Raw genomic sequence first — 16,324 nt, 5'->3', positions numbered from 1 at the left:
GCCCTGTGTCGGTTGGATCTGGCTGGTGTTTTTCATGTTAAACTAATTTGTCAGCTTTTTGACCTTATATGTGTGTTTTTCCCATCATCTTTTTTTCCTGAACTTTCTTGCTTCTCAGCCTGGAATAGAAAAACCAAGGGCATAAAACCATTCTTCCAAAGAGATTGGCGGCATCAGAGCCCCCCAGGATTCGACAAGAGTCACAGTTGTGAGGAGTGAATGTAGAAAGGGCAAGAGGCGGGCCCTACTAACCAGACTGATGTGCATAGCTTATAAAAGGGCCGGGAGGCTGCTCTGGCAGCGGCATCTGCTTACAAAGGCCAAGGTGTGAACGCTGCATACTCAAGGAGAGGGAGAACACCGGCCAGAGGGCAGGCATCCCTGGCTCAGAGGGCTGACTGGCGCTCACTGGGCTCACTGGCGCATCCAGTCTACATAAGCCTCTCCACATGCAGCAGTCCGCCCACGCAGTCTGAGGCATTCATCCACTCTGCAAACACCGAGTGCCCACTGTCCAGAAGAAGACAAGGTGATGTCCACTGGGGGATGGAGAGAAGTAAACAGGTGGTCACAAAGTAGTGATAACTGCTCTGATGAGAATTCCACAAGATGCGGTGGAATCACAGAGGGGCGGTCCCCTAAGCACTGGATGAAACAACTATTTTTTTTTTAAATTAAGATTTTATTTTTTTCCTTTTTCTCCCCAAAGCCCCCCCCCCGTACATAGTTATGTATTTTTAGTTGTGGGTCCTTCTAGTTGTGGCATGTGGGACACCCCCTCAGCATGGCCCAATGAGCAGTGCCATGTCTGCCCCCAGGATTCGAACTGGCGAATCCCTGGGCCGCCAAAGCAGAGCGCGGGAACTTAACCACTCGGCCACAGGGCCGGCCCCCAAACTATCTTAGTCACACTAGCTAGGACTTGAGGGCTTCCCCTGTGCTTGGTCCTTTCTATACATTGCCCCTACTCAAAACTCTGCTGGAAGATAGATACTGTCATCCCCACTTAGAGATGAGGAAACAGAAGTCCAGCAAAGGATTCAAAGACAAGCTTCTTACTCTCATAGCCCTGGTTCTTTCTAGAATCACACAGCACTCCACCGCAGCTGCCTGTGCCCAGAGGGTGTTGGGTACCAATGGCCAGATTCTAAAGAGCCCTGACTTCATCATCCTCATCTCCAGCAGTAACTTGGATGCGCAAGAGAGGTTGGCTATTAACATCTGCCGGGTCTCAACGTGGGGAGGTATGAAAAGATTCAAGAGTCAGGATTACCTGTGAAGTGAATGCAACTTAGGGAGCCTGGAGCTCACCATTTAAGCCCAGATGAGTCACACGTGTGCGGCATGGGGAGCACCCCCCCCACCCCCAACACCACCACCACACACACACACACACACACACACACACACACACACACGTCATCAGCACCTGGAGGCCCCAGTCGTCGGCTACGTAGCCGCCAGCAATCGGGGGGCCCCGAGTCGTGACCGGCGAGGTGGGGCGCGGCGCGCAGGGCCACGCCTCCGCCCCCAGCAGCCCCGCTGGAGCGCCGGGCCAGGCTCAGAGTCCGAGAAGAGAGCAGCCCAGGACAGTCGTATGGAGACCTTCTGCCCTGCGGCTCTCAGTGGGCAGAGGTGGGCCAGGCTCCTCCAACCCAGGCCCCAGGGCAGCGGCTAACCGAGCAGGAACCGCAGACCCAACCAGGGAGGACAGTTGCAGCTGCCAGGAGCAGGGGCGGAAGGTCCCGGGCGCGGCCCACGTGCTCCGCCGTCGTCCCGCTCCTAGCCCCATTGGTTGAAGCTCGATTGAGACGCGGCTCCAGGCACAAGCCCTCCACCCTTATTGGCCTGCTCAGCTCGAGGCAGCTTTCTGATCCCGCCTCCGGGCTCGTACCACACTCCTATTGGATGGTTGTGATCCAGGCCGAGAGGCACCTCCAGGTACAAACTCCGCCCCGCATATCCATTAGATAGCTCCGCTCTAGGGGCGGTTCCAGCGCGCTTCGCCGACCGGCTCTTTGCTTCCATTGGTCGGCTTTGATTTGAAGGGCGTCTCCCAGCGCAGACGCTAACCCCGCCTTGCGTTTCCATTGGCTGCTCCCGCTCTGCCGTCCGATCCCGCCCCCTCACCGCCCCTCACAGCCCATTGGCCGGCTCTGCCTTGAGAGGCCGGCGCCGGCAGCAGTCGCGGGGCCTGTGGCAGTTCAGATGTCAGGGCGGCCGGAGCAGGCGTTGGCCGCGGACATGACGCCTGAGGACCCGGAGGAGACCCAGCCGCTCCTGGGGCGGCCCGGCGGCAGGTGAGCCGGCGGACGGGGGGACCCGGCTCCGGTGGTGCGGCCTCGCCCTCCCGCTGCACCCAGCCCGGCGCCGCTCACCGACCGCCCTGTCCCCGCAGCGCTCCCCGCGGCCGCCGCGTCTTCCTCGCTGCCTTCGCCGCCGCCCTGGGCCCGCTCAGCTTCGGCTTCGCGCTCGGCTACAGCTCCCCCGCCATCCCCAGCCTGCAGCGCGCCGGGCCCCCAGCCCCGCGCCTCGACGCCGCCGCCGCATCCTGGTTCGGGGTGAGGCCTTGGGTTCACCCTCCACCCCGCCTGGGACCCTCCTCCTCCCACTCCCACGACGGGCGCCGGGACCCTCCGCGCCCTCCCCCACGATGGTCACTGAGACCCTCCGCGCCCTCCCCCGCTATGGTCACTGGGACCCTCCGCGCCCTCCCCCGCTATGGTCACTGGGACCCTCCGCGCCCTCCCCCACGATGGTCACTGGGACCCTCCGCGCCCGCCCCCACGATGGTCACTGAGACCCTCCGCGCCCGCCCCCACGATGGTCACTGGGACCCTCCACGTCCCCCACCTCGGGCCGGCGCTTAGACCCTCCCTCTGCTTTGCTTCGGGCGGGCACTGAGACTCTCCGAGCAGCGACGTCCCCGCTCCCCTGCCAGCGGTCGCCTTCTCCTCATCCTCCACCCAGGGACCCCCATCCCCTTCCCTCCTAGCCCGCTGGGGGGTGGGGGTGGGGGTGGAGGGCCAGGTCCGGTCGCGGCCCCCTGGCGCCCCCTGCTCAACCGGCGGTCGCCCCTCCCGCCCCCAGGCCATCGTAACCCTGGGCGCCGCGGCGGGGGGCGTGCTGGGCGGCTGGCTCGTGGACCGCGCTGGCCGCAAGCTGAGCCTCCTGCTCTGCACCGTGCCCTTCGTGGCCGGCTTTGCCATCATCACCGCGGCCCAGGACGTGTGGATGCTGCTCGGTGGCCGCCTCCTTACCGGCCTGGCCTGCGGCATTGCCTCGCTAGTGGCCCCGGTGAGTGTCTCCCAGCCTTATGCCCTGAGACCGCGAAGAAGGAGCAGACCTGGGGCGTTGTTCTCCCTGGTTGCCCCCTCTTGGCAGGCTGGCCACTGCCCCTTATCTGTTTTATCGGAAATGTGAGGTCCTTTGTTCGGGCACAGCCAGTCAGTGGTAAAGCTGTTACTCAAACCCAGGATTGTGCCATTTAAGTGGGCCTCTCTTTTGCTCTCCAAATGAGATAGCATCTGTGGCTGGTCAACAGAAGCCTCACAGTATGGCCAAGATCTCCCCTTGTCATTCAGACCACTGACTACAGTTTAGCAGGAAAATCCTGTTCTGGTTTGTCCTCAGGAGCAAAGGCTGGGACTTGCGTGTCCCCTTCACTCCTCGCAAACCAGACCTCCAGCTGCTTCCCCCTCACCGTCTCCTGACCCAGCCCTGTCCAGGCTGACTTTGGGGCTGTACACACCTGGGTGAAATCCCGGCTCTGCCATTTGCGAGGGCAGAGCGTCTCTCCGCGCCTCAGTTTCCTCCCCTGTAAAATGGGAATAATGGCATTGCCTCGTGCGGTGGTTGTGAGGACTCAGTAAGACTGCTCATACTGCTCTGGCCTGGCTTGTGGAAGGACGGGGGCCTGGCAGCTGGCATGGCTGGGTGACCAGTGGACTGCTGCTGGTCATGTGCTTGTATGATCAACCAGCTACACCCAACGTGGTCGAGATGGAAAGCAGTGGCTCAGGGCCCTCCCTGGTCACCCCTTGCACCTGCCATTCATTTCACCCGAATTTGCTGGGCAGCAGGCAGCAGCTGGGTTGGGTTTTATGTTTTTGGGTTTTTTACTGGGCAAAAACACACCTGTCTGAATCATGAGCATAAGGTGTGGAATAACCTAGAAGTATGCAAGGCCTTTCTGGCCCCCTGAGCCCAGAGGGAGCAGTGGCATCGCTGGTGGAGACTGAGGGGAGAGTTCCTGCTTTCACTCCGAGGGCCCCACACAAAGTGTGGTCCTCGGGCCAGCAGCCTGGGCGTCACCCAGAGCTAGTTAGAAAGGCAGCATCTTGGGCCCCACCCCAGACCTACTGCTTCCGAATCTGCGTTTTATCAAGGTTATGCATATAATTAAAGGAAACTTTGAAAATCTCTGTGCCCTCCTCATACACGCACACAGCAGCCACGTGTATACCCTTAATCCCCTTTAAACACCTGCTGCAGACCCCTTGGTGGGGGGTAGGGAGGTGTGGGGAGGGGTCTGCTGACCTGGGGCCTGCAATTAGGGGCTCACTAGGCCTGCAGCAGCTCCAGTCGAGGCTCTCCTCAGCTCTGAATGGCTGAGGCTGTTCCGTTGTAAGAACTCTTGGACCCCAGGTAAAGTCTCATCTTAATTGCCGACAGGTCTATATCTCTGAAATTGCCTACCCCGCAGTGCGGGGGCTGCTTGGCTCCTGTGTGCAGCTGATGGTCGTGACAGGCATCCTCCTAGCCTACCTGGCAGGTAGAGTTTTCACCTTCTCTCTTTTGATCCCTGTTAATGGCCGAGTGGCCGTTTTATAGATAGAGAAACCGAAGTTTGGAGAGGTCAAGAGACTTGCCCAAGGTCAGGTACTGCCTCCCTGAGACCCTGCGATCTGTGGGTCTTGTGACTAAGTTCCAGGGAAACCTGGAGGAGGTGACGTCCTCATCTTCCTAGGGCAGCAGCCCATTCCAGGGACGTGGGGAGGGCTGACTGGTTAGGTCGGTACCTCACTGTGTAATGACAAACTGAGGATTCCAGGGGTGATGGGACACCCCAAAAATCTTGAGCCCAGGAGCTTGGAGGGCTCACGCCTGGCTCCCACAGAAATATCAGTACTGGATTCACAGCGTGAAGGAGGTGGGTCCCAGGGGACCCAAGGGTCAGAGCTGGGACCAGCATGAGGAAGCTTCCGGAGGCAGATGCCTTTTCACCAGAACCAGGGCAGAAAGAAGGCAGGCTTCAAATCAGACAGTCCCAGGTTGGAGGACGGCCTCTGGAACTCACTAGCTGTGTGGCCTTGGCCTAGTCACACCGCCCGGGGAGCCTCGCATTCCCTTTCATTGGAGATAACCCCACCGAGTCCAAAGCTATTGAGGGATTAAATTAAGTGGTATGTGAAAAGTGCCCACTTTCCACCCCCACTCTGATTCAGTCAGAGTCCTGCCAGCATCTGGCTGCCCTGGGGGCCAGCAGTGTGCCAGAGCCCCTGCCGTGCACAGACACTGACGTTCGGGACAGACACGTGGGTGTCGATACACCCATAGAATTACCTCCAGTTCATCATAATCTGCACTTGCATTGATCAGTTTCTGTGAGTTGTGCTCGACTGGTGGTCAGTGAAAAGCTTCCCCCACTCTGTCCCCCTTCCTCTGGAGGAGGCAGCCTTACCTGCTTCTTGGTGGACTTGCAGAGAGAGTCTGTGCATGTATGAGGTCTATGTGCATTTATTCTCCCACCCCTTCGTTTTAGACGAACAGTGCCATATCATTCCACGTCAATACGTAGCGAGCGCCTTGTTCTTTGTTTAATGGTTATGTAAATATTCATGGAGCAAATGTCACAAGATGACGTACCCACCATCGTTTCTACAACATTTATCAACAATGATAATGACAGTGTCTGTAACAAACACGAGGGTAGCTATGCAGAGGTGGTGAGGTCCCACCCTTTAAGCTGAGTCCCTGGGGTTGGTGAGGGGGCAGGCATTACCCAAGAAAAGTCCAGGCTGGCTCCCCCTGGCTCTGATGCCTGACAGCCCCCCATCCTCCCGCAGGCTGGGTCCTGGAGTGGCGCTGGCTGGCCGTGCTGGGCTGTGTGCCCCCCTCCTTCATGCTGCTGCTCATGTGCTGCATGCCCGAGACCCCACGCTTCTTGCTGACTCAGCACAAGCGCCAGGAAGCCATGGCCGCCCTGCAGTTCCTGTGGGGTTCCGAGCAGGGCTGGGAAGAGCCCCCTGTCAGGGCTGAGCACCAGGTGAGGGGCTAGAAGCCAGGGCTTGGGGGAGGGGACAGTGAGGTATTGCCCCTTTGCAGCCAGGGGAGGCCAGCACAGCCTGTTCCCAAGGCTGCAAGCGCACACACGCACGAGGTGGGTGTGCGGGCAGTGTTGGCCTGTGTGCGAGCGAGCACAGGCCTGCTCCAGCCCCCTGCTTGGCTGGTCCAGCCTTGGAGATCGCTGGGAATGCCTGAGCCTTGATCTCACCATCCCAGGAAGAGAAAGGCCGAGCGGCTCCGAGGGCAATGCAAGCGCAGACCTGGGGACTTAGCTTGTAAATGCGGAATTGTGGGGCAGGGGAGAAGGCTGAGTCCCTGTCACTTACGTGCTGTGTGACCTTCCCAGCTGTAACCCTTAGTTTCTTCATCTGTAGATTGGGAGTCATAGCACGTACATGATGGTGGTAAGAATTCAGTGGCCTGGGGAGGGCATTCAGCACAGGCCCAGGCCTGAGGCTGGTGGGATGCTGGAACCCGGGGCTCTTTGCCCTGTAACCTTTGTGGCTCCCCCAACAAATCAGGAAGGGGCATAGGGAGGTGAGGATCTTGTCACCTTACCACTGGGGAGGCTAAGGTGATGCGAAGATCTGTCTGTGGACCTGAGGCCCAGGTGGGGTCGAAACAAGAAACTGAGGCTCACTCCCTCCACCAGGCCTTAGAATGGTGGGCTCAAAGCCAGGGTGCCCCTCGGGAGAGGGTAGAGAGAAACACTGGTGCCTTGTCTCTGAGCAGGACTTCCACCTGGCCCAGCTGAGGCATCCTGGCATCTACAAGCCCTTCGCCATTGGCATTTTGCTGATGGCCTTCCAGCAGCTGTCAGGGATCAATGCTGTTATGTTCTATGCAGAGACCATCTTTGAGGAAGCCAAGTTCAAGGTAAAGAGGCTCCTGCCCGAACCTGCCTCATCTGGATGCCATGTGGTTGGGGCTTAGTCCTGGGGTCTTTGCCTGACCCACCTTGGCCCATCTCCCCAGGAGAGCAGCCTGGCCTCGGTCATCGTGGGCATCATCCAGGTGCTGTTCACGGCCGTGGCAGCCCTTGTCATGGACAGAGCTGGGCGGAGGCTGCTCCTGGCCTTGTCAGGTAAGGCCTGAGGGTGTCGACTCAGCCCTATGCAAGTGGGGTGGCCCGGGCCAGGCTCCCCACTACAGGCTAGAGGGTCTTTGCTGAGGCCACCACGTTGCTGGAGGAGGACAGCCGAGCATCCTGAGAACAAGGCTGAGATTTAACGGGAGCTCTCACTGAGCGTTGGCTGCAGACCAGGCCTGTGCTAACGGCGTCACCACATCATGCTTCAACCTTCAGGATGAACCTGTAAGAAGGCGCCATCAGGGCCCCAATCTATGACGACGAGACTGAGGGTCCAGGAGGTGAAATGACTCGGAAGCTTGTGGTCTTCTTGGGCAAATGACTTGACCTCTCTGAGCCTCGGTTTCCCCTCTGTGAAACTGTGATGATCAGGAGATGACCCACATGAGGCCCTCCGCACGTGCTGAGGCCCACAGAGCACTTGGTACCATCAGGGACCTGGGGGTTAAAATAGTGCTGCTGCCGCTGTCACTGTAGCTCCTGCTTCCTCGGGCCAGGGAAGGTCAGCTTCTGGGAGCTTCTTGGAGTTTGCTGAGATTTGACGTCCAAGCCGGGGCTGGTGGGGCCAGGCTGGGGTGGGTGCTGCCCAGTTAGGGCTCCCAGATTCTGCTCTCTGCCCCTCTCAGAGGTGTCCAGGCCACGTTACTATGGCCACACTGCACTGGGATTCCAGCCCCACATGCCCCGTGCCTGGGCTGCAGGCCGCTTCCCCCAGCGCCCTGCCCACCACCACCCTCTGCTTGCAGGTGTGATCATGGTGTTCAGCACCAGTGCCTTTGGTGCCTACTTCAAGCTGACGCAGGGTCCCCCCAGCAACTCCTCACACATGGACCTCTTGGCGCCTGTCTCCTTGGAGCCCGCAGAGGCCAGTGTGGGGCTGGCCTGGCTGGCGGTGGGCAGTGTGTGCCTCTTCATCATCGGTGAGAGGGGGCTCTGGGGATGCCCTGTTGCCACTGGGTTCCTGCAGCTCCCAGCACGTCCAGCCTACTTGGCCTCACCTCCCCAACGATAGGTCCCCACATTTGTGTTTATAGCGCTGACTACATGCCAGGCACCAAGCTAAGCCCTTCTCTGCTCCTTCCACTTCATCCCCATAATACCCCTCCGGACAGGCCCCATCGTCATCCCATTCTGTAAAGAAAACCGTGGCACGTAAGAAGTGAAGGGACTGGCCCAAGACCTCACAACAGGAAGGCACAGGGCTGGTGGGCCCAGACCCCTTCAGCCCAAAGCTGGGAAGCCCCACGAGGTTTCAGCCCAGGGGGTCTGCAGCCACCCCAGGGGTCCCTCTGTGGGCTCTGATGCCTGTCTTGCTCCCACAGGCTTCGCTGTGGGCTGGGGACCCATCCCCTGGCTCCTCATGTCTGAGATCTTCCCTCTGCATGTCAAGGGCTTGGCCACTGGCGTCTGCGTCCTTACCAACTGGCTCATGGCCTTTCTGGTGACAAAAGAGTTCAGCAGCCTCATGGTGAGTGCAGGCCCTGATGGCCTCCCCTCAATGGAGAAGCGCTTTTCAGAATTACTCTCATTGCAAAAGACATTGAGGTCAGCGCCCTTGCGTGCAGGCTGAGACCCCACCATCCTGGGACACCAGCTGTCTTGGTCAGGGGTGTGGGGGAGACAGACAGGCCAGGGCTGGCAAGGAACCCAGGCTGTGACCACTCAGGAGCCTTCAGACTGTCTTGTTAGAAGGACAGCAGGGCTGGCCTCCCCCACTGGACGCTGGGGACACAGACAGGGAAGTAGGGCTCAGAAGCCATTTGTCCAGTCACTCATTCCCCCAGGTCTCCTGGTACATACCACGTCCGGGCCTCTTCAAGGTGCCAGAGACAGCAATGAATGAGATGGACAGGGTCACCTTTATGACAAGGGCTGGGACAACAGTGGGCAGTGGTGGGAGAACGAGCCACCAAGAGGCTGGGCTGGGGTAAGGGGTGGCAGGTCATGAGAGATGAGGACGGCTGGAGCTGGCCTGGCATCTGTGCGGGGCCTGAGCCCCCCCAGGCAGGGCTGCCCCAGCAGGAAGCACTCCGGGAAGCCCAGGACAGAGGCCTAGGGGTGGAAACTACTTGCTGGGCGCTTGGAGGGGACCAGTAGCAAAGGAGCACAGAGGTGGCAAAGGAGCTGACAGTGACCCGGGGGTGCAGTGTCTGAGAGGCCAGAAGAAGGGCTTCAAGGAGGGCGGGGAGGAGTCCCCAGGTCCCAGAGAAGCCGAGCTGAGAAGGGAGGGGCTTTGGTTCTGGCACATGGGAGGTCACTGGGCCTGGGCTGGGAGGGCGGACAGGCTCTGATCCAGGGGAGCTGCTCACTCTTCCCTCCATGCCAGTGGCCCTGTGTCCCCCCATGTGTCACAGTGCCCCATCTCAGCCTGCTGATAGCTCGCCCTTTCCAGGAAGAGAGCCTCCTCTGGCGGCAGGAACCTCAGAGGGCAAGACCAAAGCTGAGGGTAGAGGGCAGGTCTGTGGGCCTTGGAGTCAGACCCTGGAGTCTGGGGCCAGGAGCCTGGCTGTCACTTGATAGTGGGTCTCTGACCTGGGGGCAGGCACTTCATCACAGTGAGCCTCAGTTTCCCCAGCCACAGAACATCCACACGTGGACAGTGCTCAGCCCAGGCTTCTAGATGACTGGGCCAGACCCTCCTGTACTCCCAGAGCCTGGGCAGGGCAGGTTGGGCCTCGGCTCGCGATCGTGTGAGGGCTCCTGACCTCCTGCTGCCTCCACACATGGCCTTTCCTCTCTCTCTGCAGGAGGTGCTCAGGCCCTACGGTGCCTTCTGGCTCGCATCTGCCTTCTGCATCCTCAGTGTCCTTTTCACTTTGTTCTGTGTTCCTGAAACCAAAGGAAAGACTTTGGAACAAATCACAGCCCATTTTGAGGGGCGATGACAGCGCCTTCCCGTGAGGGGCTGCCCTTCCTAGCTAGGCCGGCTTTGAGCTTCAGAGGGGATGGAGCCCGCCTGTGACTCTGAGCTAGGCCTCATCCGGAGCCTGGAACCCCTGCCTGCCCCAGATTCCCAGGGAGCCAGGAGCCAGGACCACAGGCCTTCGGAGCCTTGTCCTCTGGGGTCTCTCCTTCCTGCCCAGCTCTCCGAAGCCCAGTGAACCATGGGTGTGAGGTTCCCATCCCCTGGATCCAGTGCCTGCTGCTGCTCTGCCCCCGCGGAGGAGGGGACATCTCAGAGGGCTTCACTGCCCTGTGGTCAGCCCGCCAGGAGCTGTCTCCGTCATGACGCCAAAGGGACAGCGGAAGGGACTCTTGGCTCCTCGTTTTCTGGAGGAGGTGCTTTTGGAGACTGAGTGATGCTGGCCATAGTTTCTCCTCTCATGTGGCTGCATTAATAGGAAGGTCTTTTGTTTGCCAAATAAAGCTTTGACTCAGAAAATCAGGCCACAGCCTCGTTGTGTGAGCTAGTCCGAGAAGGGCGTTTTCCTACTCCTCCCATAAACTAGGCCTCCCGTGAACGGGGCCCGGCCAAGAACATCTATGGGTTGCCTTTCTCGTGGTCAGCCGGGCTTACCCTTGGCACTTGGAGGTCATTTCTCCTTCCTTGGGCTCAGTCCCCTGGATAATTAGTCATCAAATCTGGTTGAGTTTCCAAAAGAAAAAAGCCTTTCTTTTTCTATTGACTTAATGGAGCCAGAATTCTTTTACAAATTACTTTTATTATTCATTATGTAAGTAATACATATTTATTTTAGAAAAATTGGAAGACAGGCTTATTTAATATATTTCTTTTTCTAGCAGTTAGTCATCTGCTAGGCACTGTTCTAAGTAGTTTACAAAATTAACTCATTTCTTTGGATAAATAATAAAATAATTATTCACAGCTGTACCTTTCCAGAGGTAACTTCTGTTAATAATTTGGCTCTATCTTGGAAGATCTCTCTCCCAATGCTCATGCATCACGACACAGAGAGGGACACCATACTTCCCTTTCCGGAACCCGCTTTATTCACTTCCCAGCTGTGCGGCCCCAGCGTGTGCCCACTTTGGCATCTTCTCTTAAGCCTTGTAATGAGCCCAGAGAGCAGGGGAGTGGAGGTACAATGTGGTCCAGCACAGAGGGGTGGGGGAGCCAGACCCCAGGTTTAGTTTCTGGAAGATCTTGCAGCAGCTGCTCTGATTTTGGTAAAATATGCTAAGTAACACACAGGACAGCTTTCAACTTGAGCAAAATCCACACTCCTGGGGGCCTTCCAGAAGTGAGGTGACGTCCACGTGCGGGCACATCTTCTATGTCGAATACTGCATATCTGCATTCTCATTCTTAGCGCCTGCGTGCTGGTCCATCGGTTGGGTTGAGAATCTAATTCTACTGTCGTGGGGTGGAGTGTCTGCAAATGTCAACGAGGTCACGTTTCACAGAGTGATTCATGGCTTTTACATCCTTACTGATTTTCTGTCCACTTGTTCTATCAATTATTGAGAGAGAGCTGTGGAAATCTCCACCTATAAATGTGGATCCATCTCTCCTTGCTGTTCTATCAGGTTTGGTTTTAAGCCCCTTGAAGCTCTGTTATTAGGTATATTTAGAACTGTTACATTCTCCTGATTGTTTTGTCCTTTATCATCATGAAATTACCTTCTTGATCTGGTAATATTCCTTGTTCTGAGGTCTACTTTGTCTGATACCAATGTAACCACTCCAGCTTTCTTTTGATTGGTATTTTGACAATCATTTAAAATTCTATCTTATCCCTGTTCTTTTTCATAGCATCCTACACTTTGCTTTTTGACGGAATGCCTTTTTGGGTTTCTCCGAGGATACAGATTTTCACTTTAAAAAATGAGCTTTATGACGGCATTATTTACATACCATAAAATTCAACAGTTACAGGTACACAATTTGATGACTTAGGTCAAGTGTACACAGCTGGGTTCCCACCACCACAATCAACATACAGAGCCTTTTCATCACCCCGACCAAAATGTTCCCTCACATCCCTTCACAGTCAATCTCCTCCCTACAGCTGTGGCCCTGGCAACCACAGACATGTTCTGTCCCTGTGGTTTTGCCTCTTCTAGACTTTCGCGAAAATGGAATCATAGTTTGTAGACCTTTTGTCTGGCTTCTTTAACTTAGCAGAGTGCTTTTTAGATTCATCCATGTTGTTGCATGCATCAAGTTCATTTCTTTTTATCGTTGAGTAGTATTCCATTGGACGTTTGGGCTAGTTCCAATTTTTGGCTATTATGAATAAAGCTGCCATAAACATTTGCGTACAAGTCTTCGCGTGGAGTGGAATTGCTGGATCGTATGGTAAATTTATGTTTAACTATTTTAAGAAGCTGCCAAACTGTTTTCCAAAGTGGCTGTATGATTTTGCATCCTCGCCAGCAGTGTATGAGAGTGCCAGTTGCTCCACGTCCTCATCAGGACTTAGTACTCACTATTATGAATAAAACTACATATTTTAACTTTTTGAAAGTTGTCTTCTATTCTCTGATTTCCTCTGGAATCTGTTGATCATGCTGTTTGTCTTTGTCCTTCTCTGTTACGCTGCTGGTTTATCTCAAATATCTAGGGAGTTTGGTTGTCCACATTTAGGCATGAAGAACCAGGGGGTTTCATTGCAGTAGCTGGTGTACGCCCCCCCCTTCCCTATCCATCTTCAGTTCTGTTATGGATCTGTTCCCTTTTATCTTCCCTGTCATTTCAGTGGGACTTGGAGGAAGAGAAGAGGAGGTAAATGTGTAAGTTCAGCCCACTAGCTTGGAATGGAAGCTTTCTTCATTCTTTTCATGATAATCTAAGACATGGTGTGTCTCAAAGAGCAGGTGTTGAAATATTTGTTGAATTTAAGATTCCCTGTATATCAACTTCAGGTTGTCTCCAGTTTTCTGCTTACTGGTAATTCTGCTATTTTACAGGCATAGATTCAGAGAAAGCAGAGACAACAGAGGGAGATGACAGGGATGAAAGAGAGGGGAGGGGAAAGAGTTTGATAAAGAGAGAAGAGAATGAGATAAGAGAGATGATAGAGATGAGAAAGATGAGAGAGATGGAGACAGAGATGGAGGTGATGGTGATGATGGAAGTGGAGATAAAGACGGAGGTTGTTATGGGCTGATTGTGTCCCCCTAAAATTCATATGTTGCAGTCCTGACCCCCAGTACCTTAGAATGTGACTGTATTTGGAGATAGGGCCTTTGAAGTGGTGATTAAGGTACAATGAGGTCATGAGGGAGGGCTCTAGTCCAATATGACAGGTGTCCTTATAAAAAGAGGAGATTAGGACACAGACACACACAGAAGGAAGACCTCGTGATGACCCAGGGAGAAGATGGCTGTTTACAAGCCGAGGAGAGAGGCCCTCAGAAGAAATCAACGCAGCCAACATCTTATTCTTGGACTTGCAGCCTCCAGAACTGTGAGGAGATAAATTTCTGTTGTTTAAGCTGCTCAGTCTGTGCTGTTTGTTACAGCAGCCCTAGAAAACTGATACAGAACTGATGGTGGTAAGGGAGATGATGCAGATGGAGGGGATGACGGGGTTGGGAGGAGAGAGAGGAACTGGAGATGGACCTGTGCATAGGCAAACAGAGATTTCTTATGATAAAACTTTAGAGGTGTAACTGATGGTCCAAGGGGTTGTACATTATCAAAGCTATTGTTCCACTCAGTTAGACTACACCCCAGAAGGGTATACACTGGTGTGGCCAAGAGGGCTCTATTCCCCACCATCTCAGAATCCGTTCTCAGTGAGTCGGCACCAAAGACCAGGGGACAGGACCTTCAGACAGGTACAGACATACATTAGGTGTCTAATGGCTGGGACAGCCTGGGCACCTGTGCTGCATCCACATTCGACTCAAGGTGACAGGCCACAGGGGGCTTAAGACAAGTGGCTTGTCCTCCCTGAACCACAGTCTCTGCCCAGGCCGCCAACTCTCAGCCATCTTGCAGAAAACTGGTCTTTGTACTAGATACTTCTCGACATGGAGCTTCAGGCAGAGGCTGCTCCAGCTCCTGCTCGGCCATCCCTACCCTCTGCAAATGTAGGAGGGCAAAGGACCAGAGGGAAAGCAGGGGACTGGGTCAGCCCCCCAGGCTGCAAGGGAGATGGTGAAGCTCATGGTCAAGGAATGTCACTGGGGCTTCAGCCCTACCTTGGCCTCTTTTTTCTGTAATCCAGGGGCCAGGCGCCAGGCGCCAGCGCAGCATGGTAAGAGCCACTGGGCTTAGTTCAAATTCCGATTGTACTGCTCACTCACTGCCCGTGCGACCTGGACAAGTCACTTAACCTCTCTAACCTCAGTTTATTTATCTGTAAAATGGGCACAATGACGGTATCTCCTTTTTGGGGCTGTTGTGAGGATGAAAGCAGACAATTATGCAAAGCACGTAGAACCGAGGATGGCACAGAATAAGTGCTCAATTGATGTCCCCTTGTGCTGGTGGTGAGCCTGTGCAGGTGAGGATGGGAGGCTGTGGTGAAGGGTGGGAGCTGCACACAAAGCTGGTATGAGGCTCAAGGGGTGCCTCGTAAAGGGACATCTGAAAGCTTTACACATTTTTCTCTTTATTTTCTATTTCTTACCCTGCTTCCTCGGCCACTCCCACCCATACCACCTCTGATTGCTACCAGCACCCACCTATAGGTACCAACGACTGTGGACACACGCTCTTCAGAGGTCTCCTTAGACTCCTTTGAGGACTACCCACCATAGCAAAAGATGCCAAGGGACCACGAGCCAGCCCTAGCTGACAGTCCCGTATCCGCCCCAGGAGCCCAGCCCAGCACCATCAGGCACAGGACCACGGAGAAGAGAGACAGGATGGAACATCCCCAGAGGACAGGTGCAGCAGAAGCTGTGCTTTTCCCATTCCAGGGCAGCAACCTGCACTGCCCACCGACACCCACCCTATCTCCCATCCCCGTCCCCTGAACAACTTCCAGGGGAATCCTCCCTTCCGCGAACCTGAGGCAAGGAGTGCCCTAACGCTGCCCAGTGGCCAGGGGCAAAATTGCATTAGCTGAAGCGTGAAGCACTCTGCTACCTCCCAGTGGCCATGGGTGGGACCGCAAGACTAAGGCAAGAAACCCTCTGCTACCACCCATTGGCCACTACAGAGTGCCGGACCTTGGGGCGGTGGGGAGAACAGCACCAGCCAGAAAGGGCCACGAGCCAAGGAATGCAGGCAGCCCCTGAAGGCTGGAAAAAGCAAGGAAACAGATTCTCCTCAAGAGCCTCCAGAAGGAACATAACCCTACCAACACTTTTATTCTAGCAAGGAGATCCATCTCAGACTGCCGACCTCCCAAATTGTAAGCCCCAAACTGCAGAAGTCCAAGGTGGAGGAGGGCGTATCTCAGAGATCTGTGGGTGTGGCTTGCCTAATGGAGGGAATCCCACTAAGATTCATAGAAGACCCACAAACTTAAGAGAATCATGTTTGAAAAAAATGCTACCGGCTGTGACTGCAAGGGACAGAAACAGCACAAAATGAAAAAAGGCCTTAGGAACCTCAGACTCATTTCTGCTTCCCAGGTAACACATTCCCATCTTCTCAACATCAAAATGCCCCTAAGACTGAATTGGTCATCAGAAAATTGATGAGTAGCGAAGAATTTTCAACAGGCTTGAGGGGCAATTTCATCAGTGCTCTGGGGAAGCCCATTGACAATAGTCAGGAATCTCCTCCCAAAAGAGTGCTGATCGAACACTACGGAAGTGTGCTTCTACCCCTGAAATCACTGCGTGGTCCCCAAACTTTCAGTAAAGCTCAAAAGGACCATGAAGATGGCTGGGGTTGAGCCCCGAGCTGAAACTTGCGGAAAGAAACGATCCCCGTGACCAGCGACCCGGTGCAAGGAACGTCAAACTGCTGAAGAGAAACTAGGCGCCCAGAGCCGGCATAGACCTGTCCCTGCGCTAAACCACCACTCCCAGGATCCTTCGCGGCCAAGCTGCGCCCTGCCTCAGCGGCCACAGCCATTGGAT

General features: G+C 55.4%; 1 protein-coding gene across 3 annotated transcripts; it reads left to right on the top strand.

Annotated features, from left to right (window-relative positions):
- Positions 1 to 2,135: 2,135 nt before the first annotated feature.
- SLC2A8 (solute carrier family 2 member 8) lies at positions 2,136 to 10,763 on the top strand. 3 transcript variants are annotated; one of them, XM_014863673.3, is made up of 10 exons: positions 2,140 to 2,300; positions 2,399 to 2,561; positions 3,091 to 3,297; positions 4,675 to 4,774; positions 6,069 to 6,268; positions 7,021 to 7,164; positions 7,264 to 7,372; positions 8,125 to 8,298; positions 8,701 to 8,846; positions 10,126 to 10,763. In XM_014863673.3, the coding sequence occupies exons 1-10, from the start codon at positions 2,209 to 2,211 to the stop codon at positions 10,261 to 10,263; spliced, it is 1,473 nt and encodes a 490-aa protein (XP_014719159.2). In that variant the 5' UTR covers positions 2,140 to 2,208; the 3' UTR covers positions 10,264 to 10,763. The 3 variants fall into 3 exon arrangements, with proteins under 3 accessions (XP_044634656.1, XP_014719159.2, XP_070374820.1); XM_044778721.2 differs by lacking the exon at positions 2,399 to 2,561 and having other exon boundaries at positions 2,136 to 2,300; XM_070518719.1 differs by lacking the exon at positions 8,701 to 8,846 and having other exon boundaries at positions 2,141 to 2,300; positions 10,126 to 10,335.
- Positions 10,764 to 16,324: the final 5,561 nt, after the last annotated feature.

The sequence above is a fragment of the Equus asinus genome, chromosome 10 (assembly GCF_041296235.1).
Source record: "Equus asinus isolate D_3611 breed Donkey chromosome 10, EquAss-T2T_v2, whole genome shotgun sequence".
In the NCBI taxonomy this organism is placed as follows: Eukaryota; Metazoa; Chordata; class Mammalia; order Perissodactyla; family Equidae; genus Equus; species Equus asinus.
This window is presented reverse-complemented; position numbering and strand designations above follow the sequence as displayed.

Bases quoted from the DNA above. Each gene is read 5' to 3' on its own strand.
- SLC2A8 (XM_014863673.3), top strand. From the start codon at position 2,209: ATGTCAGGGCGGCCGGAGCAGGCGTTGGCCGCGGACATGACGCCTGAG. The intron at 3,298-4,674 runs GTGAGTGTCTCC...AATTGCCGACAG, and splicing joins TTGCCTCGCTAGTGGCCCCG to GTCTATATCTCTGAAATTGC. The intron at 8,847-10,125 runs GTGAGTGCAGGC...CTCTCTCTGCAG, and splicing joins AAGAGTTCAGCAGCCTCATG to GAGGTGCTCAGGCCCTACGG.